The 25,289-nt window shown below is 34.7% G+C and overlaps 1 protein-coding gene across 3 annotated transcripts; it reads left to right on the forward strand.

Annotated features, from left to right (window-relative positions):
• Positions 1 to 262: 262 nt before the first annotated feature.
• LOC6646056 (hippocampus abundant transcript 1 protein) lies at positions 263 to 23,512 on the forward strand. 3 transcript variants are annotated; one of them, XM_002068894.4, is made up of 9 exons: positions 19,468 to 20,411; positions 20,511 to 20,813; positions 21,251 to 21,346; positions 21,410 to 21,934; positions 21,999 to 22,207; positions 22,272 to 22,358; positions 22,425 to 22,522; positions 22,597 to 22,863; positions 23,020 to 23,512. In XM_002068894.4, the coding sequence occupies exons 1-9, from the start codon at positions 19,956 to 19,958 to the stop codon at positions 23,115 to 23,117; spliced, it is 2,139 nt and encodes a 712-aa protein (XP_002068930.1). In that variant the 5' UTR covers positions 19,468 to 19,955; the 3' UTR covers positions 23,118 to 23,512. The 3 variants fall into 3 exon arrangements, with proteins under 3 accessions (XP_015033173.1, XP_015033172.1, XP_002068930.1); XM_015177687.3 differs by lacking the exons at positions 19,468 to 20,411; positions 20,511 to 20,813 and adding an exon at positions 263 to 1,071; XM_015177686.3 differs by having other exon boundaries at positions 19,464 to 20,813.
• Positions 23,513 to 25,289: the final 1,777 nt, after the last annotated feature.

Consider the following 25,289-nt stretch of genomic DNA (forward strand, 5'->3'; position numbering starts at 1 on the left):
CTCGTGACACTCGTGAGATTTGTATGCAGCATTTATTTGGTTTTTTTGTATGCCCAAAAATATTTACATTTTTATAGACAATAGAATAGAGTTAAATTGTGATTGCCAATTGAAGTCCACTAGATATATAAATCACATTCACATTACAGCAACTGAATAGGCCATTCGAAATGGTCGTGACACTTGGTTGCCATTGGTCCATCTCTAACTAGAACTAGATTAAGAACACATGTTGACAGCGCCTGTTTTTGGCATTTTTTAGCACCAAATCGCGCACACTCGCATTTCGGACCGTCTTTGCTACGAACGCAATAAATTGTCCGTAAAATTCTAAAGTACATATACATATATATTAATTAATAACTAAAAGTAGTGTAAAATAGTAATGCAATAATTCGTGTCAAGTATATATCGCGTCAGCCTATTTTAAGAAGCCGCAGCCGCCAGCCCTCTAGCCCAGTCCAGCACAGGCATGCTAACCACCAAGGCGTTCCTCCACACAAATCCTAACTCCGGCCAAGGCATTTGTGAGCGCGCAACGCTGCTGCTGCTGCTGCCAGTCAAATCTAAATAGTAATAGCACTATTAATAATACCGATATCAATACCAATACCAATTACCCATACAAAGGAAATGTAAATAGAAAAAAAAAGCAAGTGCAGCAAATACATCCATCTCAATATAAAATCCCAAAGAAAAAGTCAAAAGTTATATTTCAACCAAATCGCGTCGCGCCGTTATCGTTGTATCCTAATATAAGAGTATTATACAAACACACACACACAAGTGTAATGCATGCAAATTGCTTCGCCCTAAGCGCGACTGCAGCCTAATCAACTCATTGTGACGCTGACGCTGCCGCAGCCGCCGCTTCTCTTGCCACCATCACCACCCCCGCGAAAAAAAACAAACATTAACCAAAGGCAACGCGCGCGCTGGGTTACTACATCGATATTCAGCCACGTATACGGAAAACAATAACACAACAAGATGCCCAAAATCTATGTGAAGAAGCCTTTGGCGGGCTTAGTAATACGGAATCGTGCCCACAAGAAGAGCAGTATTTTTACGGTAAGTGCTTTTACTAAGACGCCGCCAACACCGCGGCACCTGATAAGCTGGCTTATCATAAAAGTGTGCGGTGGGAGTATGGTCACTCCATTTGAATTTAGAGATGGGGAGAGAGGTCGGGGGTGGGCGACAATCGACAGTGGACTCTCTCTCTCTCTAGTTTGTGTGAATCACTAACTGGCTTAATTTCATCTCTCCTATGAATTTTCAAACAATTGTTTAAACATTTAAATAGTTTTTAAATATACGTCCTTGATATATTTCATGATCATTTGATTGACATCAGGCGATGTCGATTACCTGTTAGCTGGGCTGCTTATCAGCACGATAATATCACAAGTTCTGGTTTTCCCATGTAGTACTTGCCCTTGTTGATGGTTTTTCAGTTTTCTATTTTTTTTTTGTTTTAAAGCAGTGCGAATATGAAATAAATTCATAAACTGAAAAACAAAAAAAAAACAATAAGTGTATTAATCAATGTAGGGGTAAACGTGGGTATGTACGTATAATAAAAAAATATCATACACAATTGATAAGCGCTTTATATCATGACTAACGGGGTTTGTTAGCCTCCTTCCCTCCTACCCACCACCACTCGACGCAGACGCCGACGTCGGCGTCGACGCAGCAGAGGCAGCAACAATTGCGTGTTCTAAAAGCCAGAGCCACGATGGCTCTAATTGTGCACTTGAAGTTTAGGGTGGAACTTATTTTCATCCACCTTAAAAAATGCATTGCAAGTTAACCAAATGATCTATTTTTTCAATATTCATTTACGGACCACAAACTAAAGAAAAGAGAACTGTAATGCAAGGGAAAATGCCGCTTAAGTGTTTTTGTTGCTTTAATTGCATAATTAAGCCTGTTATTCCCTCCTCTCATATGGATGGGATATTCTCAGTGGCCGGTTTCTCAGTTCTTCAGAAGTGTGTCGACGAGTTTCATAATCAATTCTCTCTCAAATCATCATAGCGACGACCTCGATAAAAGAAATAACCACTTGTGGTTGGTTCACTTTCGTTTTCATTTGACTTGAGGAGAATTAGTTGTCTGGTCTAGGGTCTGGTCTACTATCGATTCGTTTGTTTTCATCTCTTATTCTCTTTTTATTTTTTTTTTTTTATTTATTTTTGTTTTTTTTTTACATATCATTAGAAATTTTTCAGAGTTATTCAACTTTGTGTCTGCTAATGGTCCGTAAGAATTAGAATCAGTGTGTAAGGTGAGTTCTGTGAGTGTGTTCTCTCCACTGTGTGTGTGTGTGTGTATACACAGTAAATTCTTAACGCTTGTGCGTGGCGTGTAAACAACACATATTACACCATTTCCCCTTTTTGCCGTGTAATTACAGACGCGAAATTTGGAGCAACGCACACTCCGCCAGGGGAATGCACGTTGTTAGTCAGAGGTATTCATAGGGCCCAAACAGTGGGCCAACCAGTCAGTCAGTCAGTTAGTCATGCATAATTAAAACTAGCTTCAACTGAGGCTGAGATGAGGAGTGCGACCCGGTTCAAAGGTGACAGAGGCATGGCAAAGCTTATGTGTATAAATATATGGTTTGTGTGTGTGTGTGTGTGGGAAATAATTAGCTACTTGCTGCTCGTTGGGTCTAAAATGTCGTCCATTTGGCCGTCGCCAGGGCAGCCAGCTTGACGCCATGCCCATAACACTATGCAACAGATTTACAAATAAATCGTATTTGCATATGTATGAGTGAGTGTGTGTACAGTGATTCCCACAAATATAGTTCATCTTCTGTTTTTCTTCATAAATTAATGGTTTTTTGCATTAAATCTACTCTACATTTTTTTAACAACAAAATATTATTGTAAAGTAAATTAAGCCATGAAAGATTCAAAAATAGGAGCAGCTGAAATATAACTTCTTTAATATTTTGGGATATAAATTCGAAATATATTTCTTTTACTTATGTATATATAAACCCCTAACACTATAGCTACAAAACTTTTGAACTAATTTGCTGGCCAGATTAACAATATGATAAATACATATATTTACATTAACTAACGAACAATCTGATGCCATGAAATTAAAACAAAGAATCGATTTTGTATTTACTTATTACTATTACTCTTGTTTACTATTTCTATGTTAACAAGATCAGAACTTTTTAAAAACTTTGTAATTATATATGCAACAAAGTTTAATTCTGTTGAAATTCTGTTCCAAATCTGATGATAATATTAGAAAGATGTCATACGAACAAACGATACGAAATTTGCTTGTGATTATTACTCATTATTCCGGATTAAATTGGCACGCCAAATTTTCCTTTTTTATTGTGTTGCCCAGCTCAAATTAGCAGCGAACTAAGTAGACAAAATATAGAGTACATCATCTCAACAATGGAATGAATCAAAAATAAACAAAATTGAATTCTAGAAAATTCATTTCTAAATTCATGGCCACTACTGTATATAAAAGGAGTATACATACATGGATGGTAAACAGCTTAAATACTCTTTAAGCCTTTTTTCTAATCAGTTGTTCTTAGAATATTTGCTGCGCATAACTTCAATTTTATTCATAAAACAATATAGAGTCTGAGCTAAAACTCCAACTGACAAGAACTTGGGTTTGTCTGGAAATGCTTTTATGTTAGTCAGCATTTTGCATATACGTATTAGTTTAAAGCCCCATCTTGTACATATCTTTAAAAATGTGTATCGGAAATTAATTTATCTAAAGAAAACTTGGTCTAATGCGGCGCTGTTAGCAGTTGTTGGAATAGTTAACTACAAAATCGTTATAATAACAACGGTAATACAGTCGAGTCTCGATAATTCATACCCCGTTAAATCGAAAACATTAATATTTCGGAAGAAACTGCTGGTCCCTTGAAAAAACCTTGTTGGAATGGAATTTTGTACCCTTGCCATTTCGAATTATCGAGATTTGACTGTAATATATTAGCCAAGACCGTCAATCGCCTAAATCAATTAAACTGAAACTTTTATCATGGAACATATAAACCAACTCACAAATCAATGGAGTTGAAAAAGTATTTGTAAAAATTAGTACAATATCTGTCAACTTCAAGAGATCCTTGTAATTGTTTAAAACTCTTCAATCCAAAATCCGCTCTTTGAAAAAGTTTTCAGGCTAAATATGATCTGATAAGTATACTTTAACAACTTGGTACATGTTGAAAGATGTTTTCGTAAGTCCTAAAAAAAAACATATGTATTCCTAAGGGACTAAAGAAACTAAAAGAAACAACTCTAACAACTTAACAAATATTATTAATGAGAATCTTGGCCTATTGAAACCAAAAGATTTGCAAAAATGTTCTCATGTATTATAGAAATCTGAATCGATTTCATCAACGATTAACAAATACCTTTGTAAATGATATGAGAAAACGAGTTGTATATGTGTTACTTACTTATTACTTATACATTAATTTCTATTAACGAAATAACATAAATAAAAAGAAAAGGAAATGACAAATAAAATGTTTATGTAAAAGTGTTTAACTGGCATTTTAAAGAAAAGTAATTGTTTACATAATAGAGAAAAAATGCACCAGGAACCGAAATACCTTGCGATGGCTCCGATATTCACAATTAGATTAAAGTTATCTATAATTTGCTACATTCTTCAAAATACAATCCGAATAGCGTTGTATTGACATATGTATGTATATTCTAGAGGTTTGCAGTTTATTTACAGACAAAATGAATACATTCCAATATGTTTGGATAAATAGAACTTTCAATAGTAATCAGTAGACTAAAAGTCTGCACTCCTCTGTCCTCCTCTCTCCCTATCTCCCTCTCTCCCATTTGTGTAATGTATATTCTCAGCCGGACTTACAAGTGAGTGGTTCGAGAATGCATGGTTTATGGTTTATTTTTATTCATCCAATTCGTTAGTATGAATATTTCATTTGCCGTTTTGGATATATTCATATAGATATCAAAACTATATATTATAATGTGTAACATTATATACACAAGTCTGGTTAATAGTTTACACCAATTTACGCCTACGCAATCGTGGAATAGCCCTGTGATTCAGATGTGGAATGATTCACATGACTTACTACTCGACTGCATATTGTCCATATTGGTATATCAATTAATAATACTGACTTGGTATTTACAGAACTGTTGTAAAGCTATGTACATGGGTAGAATTCGAATCACTATCATAACCAGGACCCCCTTGCCTTTCCTCTTGCCGTTTCGGTGAAAAAAAAAGCTTTGGGTGATATTCATGCCTTGGTTTTTGTGTTTGTTTTTATCTTTATTGAGAACCCCTAACGCATGCGTTGTCGTGACGCTGTCTAAAGTTAATTTCTTCTAGCCTTGAACTTAATTATCGGTTTTGGCACTTGTTCTAATTCGACGACGCCTATATACACATATATGTAAATAGTGGCGAATGAATGATGGGTGTGATGGGAGAGTGGGGTTTTGGGAGAAGAAGAGTAGTAAGAAAATAGCCATCGTGGCATATGCAATTAAGGGTTAGTTGGAAAATTGGCGCCGTGCGACCGACCTTGCATAAGTATGTAGTTGTTAATTACTGCACAAAGGCATCATTAGTTTTTGAAAGTTAATAGAATGAAGACCCCGGAGGATCATAAATTAGTTAAACTAGAGTAGTTTGCTACTAAAAAACTAAACTGAACAATCTGCTGTGGCGAGGGGGCAAGGGACAAAACTATTCCGCGATTCCATTTAAATTATTCTTCGAATTTCATTATAAGTCCATTCAGAGAAATCGAAAATGTCCCACGAAAATCGAAAGCTTTTTCGCTTTTCATTCATAAAATGATAAGTCAAAGCGCAGAAGCGCAGAAATGCCAAAAAGCAAAACAGAATCAACTCAAAAGAAGAAAAGAAAAAGGAATGAAACGAAGTAAAAACGAAGGGTGAAAGGAAAGCTTTAATCAAAAGAGATGGCAAAGAACGAGAACAAGAAAGTAAAAGCACAGACGAACAGCAAAAAAAAACAAGAATGCGCCGGTTGCCCACTAAACTTTCCGCACATGCAACATGCAACAAATACATCAATATCAATGTGGGGAAATTACTGCCCTTGCCTCTTCACAAATACACAGAGATAACAAAAAAGGGGAAAAGTGATTGCATGAAAGGGAAATTCCAAAGGTTTGCGGACAGGATTTCAGATTTTAGAGATGCGCGCATGAAGAGGGAATATCCAATCGACCAAATGTCGATATAACGTACTCTATATGTATATGTATATGTATGTATATGTATATGTATGTACATGTAACCAACGGTCATGCCCCAACTTAGAAGCTTTCTTCCCACCCCACGCAAAAGTATATTGGGGTAATGGGATGCCATTACTTTTCCATATATGAAATGAATAGAAAACGAAACTTGCAAAACAGAAACTAGAATAATTCGTCCTTACATTCAAGTCAATACGGGCGTATACGTGATACTTTGTACCAAGTAAATTTCTCTTAATGAAATAACTGAAATTTAATGCACTCTCTTTATAAGCATTTTTATTTTATATTTAGTTTGAGAACAATCGATTTCAGTCTATCCAAACTTTAAAATTGTGAATACTCATATGTACATCATATTTATTTGCATATAACGTATACGCAACGTGTTTCCATTTTTTTTTATGGTAGTGGGTTTCTTATCGTTTTATGCAACTAAAAGGGCTAAATTATGAATGAAATAATCAAATTAATTAAACATATTGAAAATATTTTGCTTTTGTCCGCCCAAGTGACAAACTTGAAAGCAATATTTGACATTTAAATTCCTAAAAACAATAAAATTTTACATTTTTTGTTTGTTTTTTTACAATCTTTTCCAAATCGGAAGGAAAATTTTTATTTCCTAAATCGATATTTCAAAATTAAAGTAAATATTTCTTAGATATATAGAATTTTGTATAATTATTTCTGCAATTACAATTTGTTTTCCAAAAAGCCTTCATTTTCAATTTTAAGTGACTTTTTTTTTCATTAAAAACGCTAAAACTAGGTTAATATAAAATGGAAAATTAGCCAAATGCTGTAGGCATATGAAGCTTTTCAGGATTAGTGTCGACCATTGGCAACATTTTTTGGAGAGAGATCCAGGATACGACCTTCGAAACTTATCTGACCTGGACACATTAGAATCAGACAAAAAAAAAAGAGACAGACCAAAGCCATTTGTCTTACAAAGACCTTAAAATTGTAGAAATTTTGCAGAAATGTTTGTAAAGAGTTGTTAAGGTCCAAGTAACATTCAACATACTCCTTAGAAAGGGTATGAAAAAAGCTTTTTGATTTCTTGTCGTTGTTTTTGAAAGCTTGTCGCGTGTTTCGTTCGAAACGAAACCAAACGAAACGCGAAAGAAAAGGAAAAACGAAGAGCAAAAAAGACAAAAAAAAAATTGCATACATTAGTGTTAGAGAGGCAGAGGCAGACGACGCAAAAAGAAGAAGAAAATGTTCAGTTTCTGAGTTGCGAATGTGAAAACAGACGTTTTTCCAGCTGAGTACGGCGCAGCATGTGGAAAAGCGCACATCACGTTCGAAAACGTTGCGCATGTTTCAATTATTATATTTCCCGTGTGCTTGTCGTTTGTCGTCGTCGTCGTTGTCCGTCGCTGCTCCCGTCGAATAACAAACGAATAATACATACAAAAATCATATTTTGAATTAAATTGAATTTGTTTCTGTTTCTTTTTTTTTTTGTTTTGTTTTTTGTTTTTTACGTTCCTCTTTGTTAGTTTGTCGGTTAACTGCTCTTGGTTAAACATTTGATTTTTGTCTTTTTTCTTGACTTCAATTGTTGTTTTATTGTGTGTGTGTGTGTTTCCCATCAGAGTTTTGGTGAAAAATGATAATAGCAGCAGCTGCTTGTTGTTGTTGCTGTTGCTAATTCCTGTGTGTTGTTGTGTTGTGCGAGATGTTGTGATCATGTTATGATGATGATGATGATGATCATTGTTGTGTTTGTTCAATTAATTCAAATCAAAAAGGCCTTATAAACCAAAAGTGAAAAAGTGAAGTGAAGGAAAAAATAGAAAATAAAAACGTGGCAAGGTTTTCATATGTTGCTGGGTGAAAATCACAAGTAAAAATTGATACACGCACACGCACGTGTGTGTGTGAACCAAACTGAACTTGAAATGCTTCTTAATATTTAATTTTTCTTGTTTTTTTTTTGGTTCTTTCATAAGGCCCACTAAATATGCTGATTTTCCACACGGATGATTTCCCCGACATATTTGCTTTCAGCTGTCTCCGCATTACGCAAAAACTGTAACTGTAACTGTACTTAAGAGTGTCGCATAAAAGAAAAGAACTTAAAAACACAAGAAAAAAAGAAAGAAAAAAACATAGTCAGTTGATTTTGTTTCAACGTTTCTTGTTACTTGCCGCCATCGCCGTCCCGACGCCTAATGGCCCTCATCCTGACGCACAAAGACGACGCGAAGGAGAAGCCTTCGTGTTGTTGTAGTTTCTTTTTCTGCTTTGTTGTTTTTGTTTTTTCTCTTTTTTTCCATTCCTTGAAGAAGGTCACTCCTCACAGGGCCCTTCCATTTTGATGTCCCTGTGCGTTTTGCATGTCCTTCTCCATTCTATACGCCGACAACGCAGCTGACGTCGCTGTCGCTGTTGCCGTCGCCGCCTACATGTGCTTAATCGTTCGTTCCTGGTTTAATGTTCTGATAATTTTTGCATATTCTCCCTTAACATTTAACGAGTGCAGCAGTCAGTTTTGGTTCTTCCAGTTGGTAGTCATTCTTCTCATGTCCTTCTCCGTCGTTCCTTCCGCTTGAATCGTAAAAAAAATAGCCGTCATTGTTTCGTTTTTTTTGCTTTTATGGCAAATGGATTTCTGTTTAGGTTGCCATTTTTATGGCCACATCAAAATGAGATGGCCTGCTGACCTCAATTGCAGTAGCAGAAACAGGCACAAACAACCAGACCCGGCAGCAGAGACGAATGAATCTCTCTGAGAATCTCATCTCAATTGAGTTTAAAGCTCTTTCAATTTTTGCATAATGTAGTAGAGAACAAACTAACCTAATCATCAACTTAATACACAAGAAGTGTAATTCAAGTACAAGTTGATTCAGAAAAAGTTTTCTATATTTTTTATTATCCAAATCATTTTATGTAAAGTAAATCTCATTTCCAACTAACCAAATTGGCTCTCGAAGTCTTCTGAAATCATTTTATTTTGCAATAAGTAGATAGAAATGTTTACAGAGTCTTTCAACTTTGGGAATTTTAAGGATTCTCAGATCTACAATTTAAACGTTTCTTTCTAGAATTAAGTTTGATGTCTCTGTCTCTAAATAATATATGGAAATTTGGATTTTTTTTCTCAGTTTTTATTATGTTCTGATGATGATTAGTTGTTCCTCGATGAAGGCAGGTTAATTTGCCATCCACTTAGACATCTCTTGGAGAAATACTTTTCTGCTTATAAAGAAACTTTTTCACATTATTAGATCCCATTTTTTTTAGGGGGTATACAGAGTTCAATAAACTTTTGCCTTAAGTAGCGAAAGTAAAGTAAAAAGCAAAATATAATAATTTTAATACAAGAATATTTATGTAGATGTGTGTGTGTGTCTGTAAATATATATATATTTGCATACGACACATTGTGTGCGTGTGTGTGTGTGTGTTGTGAGTGGAAAACTTTGCTTGCCACGCATAATTTTCCACAAGGCGGCAGACATTGTGTAAAGGAACTACCTCATCTCACACTGAGGGTGTGTGTGTGTGTGTGTGTGTGTGTGTGGAAGATTGAGCTGCCGACGCTGATATATACCTACATAAAATAGTATCTACAGGATTGAGCGACTAGGGCAAATATTTGCTCAGTCAACGGCATTAATGCCAATCAATTACGTGGCGCCTCCCCTCTGTCTTTCTCTCTCTTTCTCTCTCCACCTCTATATACAATGTATATATGTACATACATATATCTAGCCGAGTTTGAGGCTTATGAAATGCCATCGTTAGATAAACCACTGGCATCCATAAATTATAGCTCGTGTGTTCCTTCTTGGCTCCTTTGTTTGTCGAGTCCAGAAAGCAGCAGCAGCAACAAAATCCCAACATCCTTGTCAAGGAGGGAGTCTTCTATTGTTTAATATTTTCAGTATACCGCAGCGCAAAATGTCAAATGCAGGCAAAATTATAACACATACACATAAATCTGTTTCAAAAGGATGCAAAAAACCAAAAAAAAAAAAAAGAAAAAAGACTGAATAACTTTTCAGGCCAGTAAAAATATATGTATTATATGTACATGGTATATATAATACCCGACGCAACCAACCAGTCACAATTCACCACAAAAGGAATTATCTTTAAACAGATGACAGATTGATATTCTATATTATACATATGTATCAAATTGGACCTTTTTGGTTATTGGGCAAGCAAAATATTAGATCACTATGAATACAAAATCCTGCACCTGTGTAAGAATCTCCCAAGTGGATCACATAGAAAAAAAAAATTGAGTCTTTTTTACTCAAAAGTACTCAAAAGTACTCACAAGTTTTCTACATATGAATAAAGGAAACATTTTAAAACGTTTTCTTAGATTCTTACTTGGACTCCTAACTCTTTTCTTTCTTCTGAAACGTTTAGTTAGAATATTAGAATATTATTTAGCTTGGCAATTTTATTAGGTAAATATCTAAAAATAATTTTTGGTAGACTTTTGTTTAAAAATTCACCAAAATCCACAATCACAATTTAGCTAAACAGTTACCATGTTAAGAAATTGTTTTGATATATGTTTATCAACATGGTAATTTTTATATAGCAAGTAATATAAAATGTAATCTCATTAATTTATTAACCTGCTTTATTTAAGGGGCTACAATTTGTTGGAATTAGTAGTATTTATAGGATTCAAGTAAACACTCTATCTTTCTCTTTAAAGTTTATTCAAATGTTATTTTTCAACTTGTAGGCATAATTGTATTGACCAGTTTAAAGGTGTTATGAAAATGCTTTTGAAACTTCAAACAATAAATTATTTGTCTCAAAAACTTTGTCTTGAAAGTCGGTAACCCGATTCCTAGGACACAGTCGTTTAATCTAAAATTTTTCGAATTATCAAACAAAGTTATTTTAAGACCGATAAAAGTGCCACAAAAAAGAAATTTTATTTTAGGAATCCAATTTGCAAATTTTTTTTCCTCAATTCTAATATTAATCAACTATCACATTTTTATATTACTCTTTAAAGTTATCAAATAATGTTGTTTAAATAATAAAATTTTAAGTTTACTTAGATAAAAGTGTTATTTTTAGGTCTCTAGAATCCTAAGTTTTCGAATTTTGTAACGTTTTTCTCTAAGAATTATCTGAAATCGTATGTCCTTAAAATTTTGACAGTACATTTTATTAAGAAAATATTCAAATAATTGCTGATGGTTGAGCCTGTTTCTTATTCTTCTGTTTTGCATTGTTGTTGCTGCTTCTCCATTTTGTTTTTGCTATAGTTAAGAATTTGGGTCACCACAAAACTGAATGCTTAAGTACTTCCGGATCTCTTAGTTATATTTCAAACCGAATGCTAAGTAAATTTATGCAAATTAACTCAACTCCTACAGCAAACATCAACTTGCAACTGCATTGGTATATATCGTCACTTTCCTTTACCCTGGACTAGATAGAATATGAATCGGGGTATATTGCGTTATGTCTCTTTATAATCATGAAGTTGGTAAAAATTAAAGAAATAAGAACCAAATATTATCCAGACGTTAGATATATAATTCAATGCTATGAGGCTAAAGATATAAAATTTTTTAAAGGATACTCGAAAGTCGACCAATAGAGTCGACTTTATATGACAATTGTTTTTTTTTTTACTAATATTATTTTTATTTTGTTTGTTTGGTTTCGTTTTTTGGTCTTTTTGATTTTGGAATGTTTGGCAAGAGTTCAAGAATCATAAATTTATTAAAATTGATTGTTTGTTTCACTATTTTGTTTGTCAGACACTGTCGTGTTTGCATGCAAGGTCAATAGTGTGTTTTTTTTTTTTTCATTCTTTTCACTGTTTGGTTTTGGGGTTTGCAGCAGGTGCATCATCATCATCATCATCACCATCATCATCATGACTAATCAATATTAAGACTGACTAGTGCTGCCTTGTACTTGGCCTTTTGGCAGATGTTGTGTTTGTGTGTGTGTGTATGTGTCTTGTTGGACAATTCCTTTTTTCTTTCTTTTTTTTTTTTGCTCTATTACTATTGTCATTTCTAGTTCTTCTTTGATTTCAGGCCATTTTCAGTGCATTTTCCATTATCTAACTGACACAATGAAAATCAATAAAAATGCCCCTACACATGTGTATAGAGATAACTCTACAAACATCTATCTTTCTATATGTCACGTGAACGTGACAGCTCTAGCCAGCTCTATATCCCCTTCCTCCACACTTACCATATCCTTGCACATATCTATATAGTTGGGGGGATTTCTTTTTTTTTTTTTTGTAATTTGATTTTTGTTTTTCCCTTGTGTTGGTAATGTGCCTTAGCCAGTTGACACTTTCCTGTCCACATGTTGTTGACAAACTATTTTTAATATTGAAACGAAAGGGGTTGAGATTGTTGAGGATTGGGGATAGGACTAGCGATAGTATAGGGCCGCAACGCTGACAGCATGTTGTGCTCACTCATGTGAGTGAGCACACATATTACGTATACGTATGTATACATGGAAAGGCTTTGCAATTGAATTGCAGTAGTGGAGAGCAGACAAAATGATTGGAAGGGAGAAGGGAAAAGGGGGGCGGCGGTGGGAGGTGGCATTCTTGTTGCAAATTTATGCTCTGGAACACATCATCTGTGCATTATGCCATGCGGTAAGGATAAATGTGTTTATAGCTGTGAGATTAAAGTAGGTTCAACATTCTTTCCATTTTACATAACATGCGATAAAATTTAATGTCCCTATAGAAAAACTTTATGTATTTATCTCTCGGAAAAAAAGGAAAACTGAATTTGGATTGAGTGCATTGTGATATTCAAATATATTTAGACGCATTCACATTAAGTTTCATTGACTTATGCCATAAATAATTTGAATATTACAAATTTTAATTAATATATTTTTGAGATGTTACACTGACTAAAAGGCAAATAGTTTTCTAACAAATTAATATTAATAAAATTATGTACAAATTCAAAAATATAAACAATAGAAGAAAAACAAGCTGATTTTAACAAAATTATATTTTTGAAAGCAAAATTTAGAACAGACTTGTTTAAAAGTTTTTAATTTTTAAGCTTTTATTGTATTTTTATTATTTCAAAATTGAATTAAATCTGTTATTAACATTATATTTTATATTTTTAGTACGAGATTTTCTTTGAGCTTACAGGTTAAAAATATCAATCAATATATTTAATATATAATCGAGCGTTCTCTTATTGTTAGACTCCAGTAGCTTCACCATTCGATGTTTCGTTACATATATAAAAATATACAATTCAAAATATGTTATATTACAAGGGATAATGAAAACTTCTTGTGACTCCTTTGAGAAACAAACAAAAAATTAATTAGTAACATTTCATTAAAAATTTTTTAAAATGAAACAAACAAAAATATTTTGAATTAAATACTGAAATCTGTTTTTTGTTTTATATTGAAAATATTGATTTCTGACTTCAACATAAAAAGTGGTTTTTGGTCTATGAATTTAATATTACTTTGCCCATTAAAAAATTAGCAGGAACCAAATTTCCATGACAAAAATTAGAAGATGTATGAAATATACAACAAAATGGCGAGTTGGTTTATTTATTTTCGAAGAATTTTGTGTGCTTTTTAATTTAATCTTGTTTTTAGAAAAATCAGATTTGATATGTTTTAACTAATGATCAAGACTTGTTTACAAGATTTATCTTGGAAAATTTATATAAAATACGTATTCCTTTAATTATTTTTTAAGGATATCATGAAATTTGGCAATAATTTTATATATTTATTCTCCAAAGATCTACAAGATGACTTATGCACATCTTTTGTTTTGCAACTTTGAACTTTGATGACTAAAATTCATTTTCAGAAAGTATATTTGTAATTTTGTTTTACAAAGAAGGATGTGTGTGGGTGTGTGTGTGTGTGTGTATTATGTTTTGGGGGCATTGATAGAAGATTTCATTTCATTTCATTTTCATTTCGTGGCCAATATTAAATTTTACCATCAAAATATTTATGAAAACTGACAACACGTGGCGGCAATTGATTTCACTTTTGTATGCGCATTTTTAATCAAAAACTGTGGCTAACCTCTTCACCTTCCCGGCCACCGACCCCCACCTTTTACTCTGCAGGTGCTACCAATCGAGCCAAACAGCCGTGCAAGCATGCCGCACACACACAAACACACAACAAAGTTTTTGCGTGGGTATTCAGCTTCAGTTTATTGCAAGCTTTATCAGTGTATAAAGGTGTGTGCGTGTGTGTGTGTGTGTGGCGGTATCGGTGTGTGGGTTTGTTAGTTTGCATTTGTCCTTGACGTTGTTTGTATTTTGGCCTACTTTTCAATATATAAACACAAGACGAATGAGAATGAAAGCCAGAAGTAGAGCCATGAGAAGTTGTTTGCCCATTATTAAAGCAGTAATTTGCATCGCAAAAATTATAACAGTGCATACTTTTAGGGGCTTGCTGAAAATGGCCCCTACAAAAAATCTTCACGTGAAATACACTTGCAGCACACACATGTATGGATATAAATAATTAAGCAATATCTGCCCACGGACCACCACGCGGAGTAGCCAAAAACTTGACCTTGTCATGCCAGTTCGAGTCCTTTATTATAATATAAGTATTATAATATGCAAACACACACCTACACACACACACACACACATAAGAGAGGCAAAAGATTAATTAACTTTTCCCCTTTTTTTTTCATTTTGTTTTTGGGTTAGGTTTTTCAGCTTTGTGTGCTGTATTAGCTCATAGTTGAAAAAAGAAAAATAGAAAAGGATGATACACACACACACACACATATATATATATATATAGAAAAATGAAAGGAAAACATGAAAATGTTTACTCAAACTGTCGCTTCTGTTTCTGCTGCTGCTGTTGCTGCTGCTGGCCAGGCCATTACGCCATCATGTCCCATAAAAGGGATGGTGATGATGACTGCTGCTGCTGTTGCTGTTGGTTGGTCGCTCTCTCAAGGTCATTTCTAAAGCCTTTCTTGGATGTCTGTGTGTGTGTGTGTGTGTGTGATGGCGGCGGCGCATGCAGCCAAGTTTTGTCGTTAAAAATGAATTTTTATTACATGTATTTGTGTGTGTGTTCTTTTTTTTTTTTTTTTGTTGTTGATGGCATTTCACTTGAGTTGCATGAAAAGTTATCCGGCTCATGAGTCAGTGTCACACAAGCTCAAACGCACACACACACACATAGAGAGTTACGTTTCCTGCTTACTTTGCTTTGATAGCGATCCACCACGATAGAGGCAAACCACACCAGTCACTAGTCACTCGTTCATTTCCCCCATTTTCTCACTCTCTACCATTTGGATGCTGTACATTTGACCTTCTTTGTGTGTGCTTTGCTGTTGTTTTTTTGCACTTGACCCGAATGGACCGTCCAAATGCGTGACAAGTCTGTAGGGGTCGATCAAGTAGGGCCACCAAGTAGCATGTTGCCTCTGTGATTTATATCAAGTTTATCCATTATAATGGCATTTCTCAATCACCTGCTGCTGCTGCTGCTGCTACTTGTCTGTCCATAAGGGAGAAAGGTCAGACTTTCCAATATTTAATATTGAAGCTAAATTACTTTTTCTTTTTGATTTGCTAAAAAATAAATGGCTTTAAATATCTACAACTAGCTGATCTCTTGAAATTCCTTCTCCATTCTTACTTTTTAATCGGTTTCTTTTAAGATTTCTGTTGAAAGTAATTTTATGAAATGATTAAAAAAGCGTATGCTAAATTAGTCAGAGATTTAGTAACACTTCTTCAATGGCAACAAGTGAAAATAATTTACGAAAAGAATGGGGAAACTCTTCCTTATCCAGTAGAGTGGGAAATTTTTGTTTTTTCTTATCGCTTTTTAGTATGATATCTTTTACTATATGATAACATAAAAGATTATGAATTATTACAGACAGACGGAGCTAGTTTCACATGATTTATGGGATGTAGATATGTTTTATATGTAGTTGATGGCAAATTCTTTTTTTTACTAAAAGGTTTTTTGTCTCTCTGTATGACTCGACTTAAAGTCAATTGATTGATTTTTCACAATTAGGAGTACTGTGTAAAAAATGTGGAATTTTTATCAATATGAACTACATGCATATATTAATTTACTAAGCAAATTATATATAAACTGTATTCAGATGTACCACAAAAAATATGTGTCATTAATGCTGAAACAATTCTATTCGAAGAAGAATTGTAAAACATAAACTAAAAAAATTCTTTGGTCAAATGGAATTCCTATTTCTATTAGGAATTTTTCCAAGTAATCGTATATTACGTGTTTCAGTTCCAGTTTCAGTGTTCCAAAATTTCTTTTAATAGAAAGCAACAATTAAATATTTTATTAAGAATAAGTAGCTATGAATATAAAAGTATATACAGTCGACTCTCGTTAATTCGAAATTCAAGGGACTTTTAAAATTTTTCGAAATATTAATTGGTTTGAATTTTTGAGTGCAAATAAATAAAACTTACATATTTATAATGTCAATGTTTGTATCGGTCAGAGATAAAATTTCGCCATCGGTTAGTGATCCTGAGACAGCAACATCTTCATCCACTTCAACATACTCAAAAAAACTCACACCGCTGAAGTCAACTACTGGTACAATAGTTGGTTCTTCAATATCCATAATTATTTGCGTATTGTCCTGATCTTCTTTTACAAACCCCGATTTTTTAAAGCAGTTGAGAATCGTTTGTGGTATTACAGCTCTCCGAATTATCGAGGGTTTGACCATATGAGTTCCAATTACCGAGACGTAGCAATGATTTTTTCGTTCGAATTACCGAGTGTATAAAAATGTATGGTCAAAATTCGAAATATCAAGAGATTTTGTAGGGGACTCGTGATAATTTCGAAGTACAGAGAGGTTCGAATTATCGCAGGTTTGAATTAACGAGAGTCGACTGTACAAGAGATTTCGTTTTAAAAGTCTTTTGTTCAAAGAGTAAGGGAAATACACATTAAAAATCTTTATAGTATATTTGTAAAGGGAAAGATTTGTAAACTTGTCTTAGGCTATAGGCCATACATCGTCGGCTATAACGTATACGCACTGTGGTATAGCTAGACTTGTAACATTTGTAATAATGTCCAGATGATGCTTATAAAATTGTATTAGATTGATGTTAGAATACTAAAGTACAGTCTCATCGGTGCCTATTAAAAATAAGAATAGATTTGAAAGTTAAATAAATTAATTTTTATCTCAAACTATATTTTAGTACAATTTCAATTCTTATTTATGCACGTAAGAGATGCTGTTGTTTTAGAAAGGCAAAACGCCAAAACGACTTCAGATCCTGTTTATTTTAATAAATATTACACGAGCTATTTCAAAAGCAAACATTTCTAGTATTTTTAAACTTAAAAATGTTGACTTTGGTCTCAACTTTTTGGCATTTTGTGGACAGTTTCAATATCTGGTGGCCGTAAAGTACACGACAAATAGCTTAAAAATTTAATTTTTTAAAAGTACCACACTGGATGTAGCCCTTCAAATGAGTTTTCAGCCATTGAAATGACGTTTTGTGGAGGTTGGAAAAAAAATATTAATTTAAAGTTGCTACAAAATTTAAAAGTTTAAGGTTAATTGAAATCTTTTTCAAACAGATTTGTGTCTTACTCCTAAAATATGTATTTTGGTTATACAATTTTCTTTCCAGTTGAAATTAGACTTCTGTTTTGTTAACCGAGATTACGAGACCTGTTACATTGAATCTAATTAGGGAAATTGATTAGCTTTTGCCTAAATGGCTTTAGCCGTAGTGTAGACTTTGGGTTTTCGGATTCCATGATTTCGTGTACTGGTATCATTCTTCTTATAGACCACGTGAAGATAAAGCTTACTATATTTACCCATATTTCGTCATCTTTGCACATGAAATGTATGTATGTAGGAGTGAATGTAACTGAAATTATTTTGTATGCCTAACACACTGAATGAGCATCGGAGGCATAGTTGGTTTTCATTTTATAGTTTTATTTAATGCTTTTTTTTCGCTTGTTTGTTAATTCTACCTGCCACCGTCTCCACGTAGAGCAGCGGAGAATTTGTTGCCCGAACATAGTAGTCACAATACAAATAATACACACATGAGAATCAAGATCACTTCGTTTCGCTCTCAGTCAGTGATGATGATGATGAGACGATGGCGGTGCGTTCAGCTAGTCATTGCTCGTCGTCGGTTCCATGTCGGGTTTATTGGCTCGTCTCGTCAGTTTGTCAGTCAGTCAGTTAGTCAGTGCAGAAACATCAGACTACGAGAACGTCCGCCATAATACACCATCACATCTCGCCTTTAACGTTGATTCCGCCGGTGTATTTTTACTGGGGCAGGGCATATAGCATTAGAAATTGCTTAGAAATCTCCCCACTCCCCCCCATCCCCTTTTTTTTCTCATACACACACATATGTTTGTCAGAAAATTCCAAACAAAAAAAAAGCCAAATTGTATTTTGGTGCTGTAGTTGTTATTGTTGTAGATGTAATTAAAATTTCTGTTATAGTTTGTTTCTTTTCTAAAAATAATCGCGTTTCTATAACTCACACACACACGCACACCCCAAGTACTTATCTAAACCCAGTTCAATCCACTCCTTGAGGTCTCGTTGTGTTTAGATTTCTTTTTGTATTGAGATTTGGCAAAATAGTGCAAAATTATTGTAACAAAATTGTGAATTGAATTTGAAAGTGTTTAATGAGAAAGTCAAAGCTCACTTGATGGTCAAGAGATCAAGTAAAACTATATATATATATATATATATATTCTTGAAATCGAGTTTGCTTAGCCTGCTGCAGCTTGTATTCTTCATTTGCGATTAAGTGCGAAAAAGTATTAAGAGCATTTTTGAACGAGGCCAGAATTGGCATTTAGCACAACAATAGATATATATGTGTACATATATATCTATATGTGTGTGTATATGTGTATATAATATATTTATTGGGTAAATTGCTGGAAACAAGAAAAAAAATCCTTGCCTACTTGCAGGCGCGAGTTTTTCCTATTTTGCATTTTGGCAAATGTTGTAAAATTGTCGGGCGGCAAACGCTGAAAGCAAATATCCGGGTCCGGGTGAATACGGAGAAACGGAGAAAAGTTTACTAATAAAAAAAAAGGGTAAACCACTTCTTCTTGGCAGAAAAAATCAAGACGACGAAGAATAAGCAGTTGTGGAAATTAATATCTTTGCAATATCATCAATGATAAGATAAGAGGAGAAAGGCAAAGAGAGCAATTGGTATACAAGAAGAGTTAATAACTGTGCAGTTGGATGCTATGTGGATTGTGAAAACGTAACGTCAGCTGTGATTTGATCAAAAAAAAAAAAGAAGAAGAATAAGAAAAAGGAGAAGCTGAGGAAAAGGAACCCCCCACAGTTCTTAGATCGCCCCCTCTCTCGTAAATAAAACGTATATGTTTGTGTATGTATGTGTGGATCCATGGCAATGGAAATTAGTGTGATAGCAGCAGAGCCAACAACAACAACAACAGCAGCAACAACATTACTGAGTGCAATTATACGAGTAACTGAGAGAGAGAGCGATTGACACGCAAAAATAAAGAGCAGTTAGACAAAGAGATTTCGAGAGAGAGTGAGAGAGAGAAAGAGAAAAGTATTTACAGTTTGACAATGCGCAAACGGCAACAAATAAACGATGATGAGGCAGACAAGGACAGCAGAGACGAGAACAGATTTCAATTGGATGATGAGACCGAGACGGAGATAGAGCGAGAGAGAGAGACAGATCTTAACGACATGAAATCGGATGCAAAGCATATCATCAGACAGTCGGACCAGGATCAGGACTCGGGCGAACAAACAGAGACCCAAAGCACTCATAGCAGTAGCTCAACACCCACAACAGCGGATGTGGCCGATGTGGAGACAGTCAGCTCATTGCCTCTTTCACCGATACCCGCAGCGCCAGTTACATCAACAACACCCGCAACATCCACTTCATCATATGTAGTACGTCCTGGACATCTATTGAAACGTTTTGCGCCATCGCTGAGGACCAATAAGAAGAGCAACTGTAAGAGCAGCAGCGGTGGCGATCACTTAGCCAATCTGGATAATGTTCCAACGGTAAGCTGTCGTTCAGCTATCAGGCCGACTCTCATGAATGTCGCTAACGCTTCCCTGCTTCTTCCTCCTCCCACGCTGGCATCAACCTCGATTACGCAGACATCGTGCTATGCGGCAACAGCCCATCCAAGTGCCGCTTTTGCCGAAACGGCCCTGGCATCAACAGTTGCAGCATCATCTGGTTCGAGTTGCTCTGGCTCTAGACCATGCGGCGGTGGTGGTGGTGGTGCTGGTGGTGGAGCACTCTCCGGCGGCACTAGTAGCAGCACACATCGACGCACTCATTCGGCTGCTTCGTATATCTCCATGCGATCACAGGGAGGTGTCTCGGAGACGCCTGTGCCGCAACGGAATCGTTTCTTTGAATGGCTGCGCGTTGCATGCAACATATGCTGCTGCAAGGTTTGTGTTAACATAATCTTTAAGTGTAGGGTACTAAAAAGTTCCATATGGTCTATTTTTGTTTTCCATTTTGAAAGAAGGGGAATCGAGTTTTAGACAAAAGAAATGACCCCTCGAGTACCCATCACCTTCTTCATTCTCTTTCTCTCTCGCTATCCCTTTTGACTCACAAGCGCAACAATTTTGCATTTTATTGTGTATTTATTTTACGCTACTTAAATGTTTATAAGCAAATGTCACCACAGGTCACATAAACATCCAATTGGCATTGTGGTTAACCAAAGCTGGGATAACAATGGGATGTCTTCCATAATGCGTAGTTAGTTAAACTTTTCAAGGACCATGGGAGGGTTAATTAATTCTATTGACTTGAATTCCTTTCTAATGCATATTTCCACTCCATCTCTCTCTCTCTCTCTCTCTCTTTCTCGTTACAGAGTTCTGGTATTGGCGAGCCAAGTGTTCATCATGCGCTGGTTGTGATATTTCTAGAGTTCTTTGCCTGGGGTCTTTTAACAATGCCCATTATATCGGTAAGACTATATACATCAGTAAATATTCCTATCTATATATATATAATTTCAATCTTTTTGCAGACATTAAACCAAACCTTTCCAGATCATACATTTCTAATGAATGGCCTGGTAATGGGCATTAAGGGCATATTGTCATTCCTGTCGGCGCCATTAATTGGCGCCCTCTCTGATATCTGGGGTCGCAAATTTTTCCTATTAGTCACAGTATTCTTTACCTGCCTACCCATACCGTTGATGTCCATCAATACGTGGTGGTTCTTTGCCATGATCTCAATAAGCGGGGCATTTGCCGTTACATTTTCGGTGGTCTTTGCCTATGTAGCCGATGTCACCACACCGGAGGAGCGTTCAAAGGCCTATGGCCTGGCATCGGCAACATTTGCCGCCAGTCTTGTCATTTCACCCGCCCTGGGTAATGCCTTGATGGACATGTATGGTGGCACACTTGTGGTCGCCTTATCAACAGCCATCGCCTTGCTGGATGTGTTCTTTATTCTAGTCGCTGTGCCGGAAAGTTTATCCGAGAAAGTACGTCCCGCATCATGGGGTGCACCAATTAGCTGGGAGCAGGCTGATCCATTTTTGGTAAGTGGACAAACTCTAATCGATTGTGAATGATTTGAATAACCTGGATATTTATCGTTTGTAGGCTTTGCGTAAAGTGGGCACAGATAAGACCGTCTTGATGCTATGTTTAACCGTATTGCTATCATATTTACCTGAAGCTGGCGAATATTCTTGCATGTTTGTCTATCTGAAGCTTAAAATGGGTTTCAATTATATGGAAGTATCTGTATTTATTGCCATTGTTGGTATACTCAGCATTACGGTTCAAGTGACGCTAGGTTCCTTTATGAAGTAAGTGATGGTTTAATTCCTCATTAAAAATCCGTCATTAAAACTGAATATAATCGTTTTGCAGAGTATTTGGAGCCAAACGTACAATTATTGTGGGCCTGGCTCTGGAAATTGTTCAGCTGTTGTGGTATGGCTTCGGTAGTCAAAAGTGGTAAGTGCCATTTACATTATGATTGTGATTAGCCTGGTTTTAATTCGCTTTCTTCGTCTTATTCAGGATGATGTGGTCAGCTGGTGTAGTGGCTGCTTTAGGCTCTATTACCTATCCAGCAATCAGTGCTTTCGTATCACTATATGCTGCTCCCGAAAGTCAAGGTAAGTCTCAGCCTAGATACTCTTTTTCTTTGAATAGAAAACAATGTGTTGATTGAATTTGTGTTTTTTTTTAGGTGCTGTTCAGGGCATGATCACGGGCATGCGTGGCTTATGCAATGGCCTTGGTCCGGCAGTATTTGGCGTTATCTTTTATCTATTCAATGTGGATCTTAATGATGATACCTATGCCAAGAGTAGCGGCAATCGGGCAACGAATGTTGAGAAAATCTCTCAACATATACCCGGTCCGCCCTTTGTATTTGGTGCCCTGTGTGTGTTCTGCGCAATTATTGTGTCATTATTTATACCAGAGGGACAGCAAACGAATTTGGAGAAGAAAAGTAAGGGACAAAGATCATCTGACCATACAGAACAGCAGTGATCCTATTTATGCCTCAAAACAAACAATTCTGTTTTTCTACAATATTAAATTGAATGTTTTTTTTTTTTTTGTTTCCATTTTTCTTATTCTCATGTTTTTTACCCAACTTTATCAGGAGCCTCACTCGATGTACAGTATGAGATTGAAACTGGTCACAAGGCGCCGAGTTCGTTGGCACCACTGATACGATCCGATTCATTGGCCCAGCTGTAGTTTGGTCCTATCCGCCACAATTATTAACAACAAGAACAACATCATTGTCGTCGCTCTATCCACAAGAACCACAACACACAGCTAGTGTCCTCTATATAGCCTATTTCTAAGCAGACTTTTTTTTAGGAAGTAACAACAAAACGTTTTTGTAACTGTAACTAGTTTTGAATGGATGGATGGCTATGCCAAGGATAATATGTTATACAATATAGGGTTTTTTTTTTTTTTTATTTTTAATTGTTTGCCTTACCGCCGCCGCCGCCGCTGCAGCATTATATCTTTTCAAATGCTGCAATAGTTTTCTTTTTCTGATTTCTTTCTTTCTTGTAACTTTAATTTGCCGTGTGCACACGAGACCTCAACCTAATAATTACATATGCCTATATATATATATAGACATACAAATATAGACAAGAAGAAAACAAAAAAGAAACAACAACTATATTGTAATTTATTTATTATACATTTAATTTATAAAAAAAAATTACACACGATCTACGATCCCAAACCGCCCTGCCGCCCCCCACAAAATAAAAAATAGGCGAATTCAAATTGGATTTAAGAGATCAATAGCAGAAAAAACGTTATTATATGCTAACAATAGTTTTGTATTACAAAAAAAAAAAAAAAAACAAAAGAAAATAAGGAAACGACATAAAAAATATAACTGCCAAATAAATGAGAGTAACACTAATTCATCTTCTGCTTTTAAACCAAATTCTGCACCCACAAAATAACACACACACACACAACCAAACTATAACAAAAAAGAAATTGTCAAAAAATTTTAAATTATTGTTTTTTTTTTCTTTTTGGTAATTTTTAATTTTTTTTATTTTATTGGTTTATTTTCCTTGCTAGTTATTTTATTTAATTTTTGTTTATTATTATACACTGCACAGAACCTTTTTGTTTTCTTTGGTTTTTATTGTTACAACAACAAAACGAAAGTAATATGATTAAAAAAAAAACCAAAAGAATCGAATTATGAACAAAACAAAAAACAAAAAAAAACATAATAATAATAAAACAGAAGAAAAAATAAGAAAAAAGAAATTCCATATAAACTGAATACTAAGCTTTACTTTGCAAATTGTAGTGATCTGAAATCTATATAAACAAATTGAAAAAAGAAAACAAAATTAAGCATAAGAAGAATAAAAACAAATAAATTAAACTGATGTTCAAGCAGTCCCAAAAGAAAAATGAATAAATTAATTACAATTAATTAAACAACATCTATGTTTGTACAATTAGCTAAACAAAAGGAAAAAACAAAAACATGAATGTAAAATTAGCGCCTCTAATCGTATCGTATAAAATGCTGTAGTTTTTTATTTTGATAAAAAATAAAACAGTAATAATAATTATAATAATTATAATACTATTTAGAATACTATAAATTCCAAAAGAATTTGCGAAAAAAAAACACAAACAAAAACCAACCAGATGGCGAATGCGCGCGCGCCCAAGAGAGAGAGAGACAGCAAGTGCAAATGAAAATGCAAATTGGATAAACAAATAAACCAAAAATATAATTTCAATAAATTAAACGAGAGAAATCCATGTGCGAGCGTGCGTGTATGTATAGGATACTAATAAACAAAAAAAAAAAAAACAACAAAAATAAAAACAAATACACAAAGTTATATTTTTCGAAAGATGCTACAAGGAATGATGTGTATATGTATGTAAAGAAACAAAAACAAAAGCGGTTCAAATCTCTAATTCGGGGTTTTTTTTTGTGGGTTTGGGTCTAATTATATACAGAAACAACAACAACAACAAAACGAACCGATTATAATTGAGCATGTGTGTATGTTTGTTTAGCAGTAGAGTAGTAGATAGAGGGGTAAGAACAACATTGCAGCATATACTACCTTACTTAATGTCAAATTTATTATTATTGTAATTGCTGCTCTAATAACTAATAAGTGAGTCAGAGACAAGCAAAGATAGGACACAGATGGATGAGAAGCAGAAGAATGCAAAGTGAAAGAAGGAGATGATAATTAGAAACTAAAACCCAACACAAATCTTTTTTTTTTTTGTAAATTATTTAAATGTGTAATTTAGTGTTTTAAACAAAAACCAAAATAAACAACAACAAAAAATTGTTTCATGAAATATTTCAACGAGTGTTTTTCTATTTAAAAACTGTATTATTCTTTA

The sequence above is a fragment of the Drosophila willistoni genome (genome assembly GCF_018902025.1).
Source record: "Drosophila willistoni isolate 14030-0811.24 chromosome XR unlocalized genomic scaffold, UCI_dwil_1.1 Seg105, whole genome shotgun sequence".
Classification (NCBI taxonomy): Eukaryota; Metazoa; Arthropoda; class Insecta; order Diptera; family Drosophilidae; genus Drosophila; species Drosophila willistoni.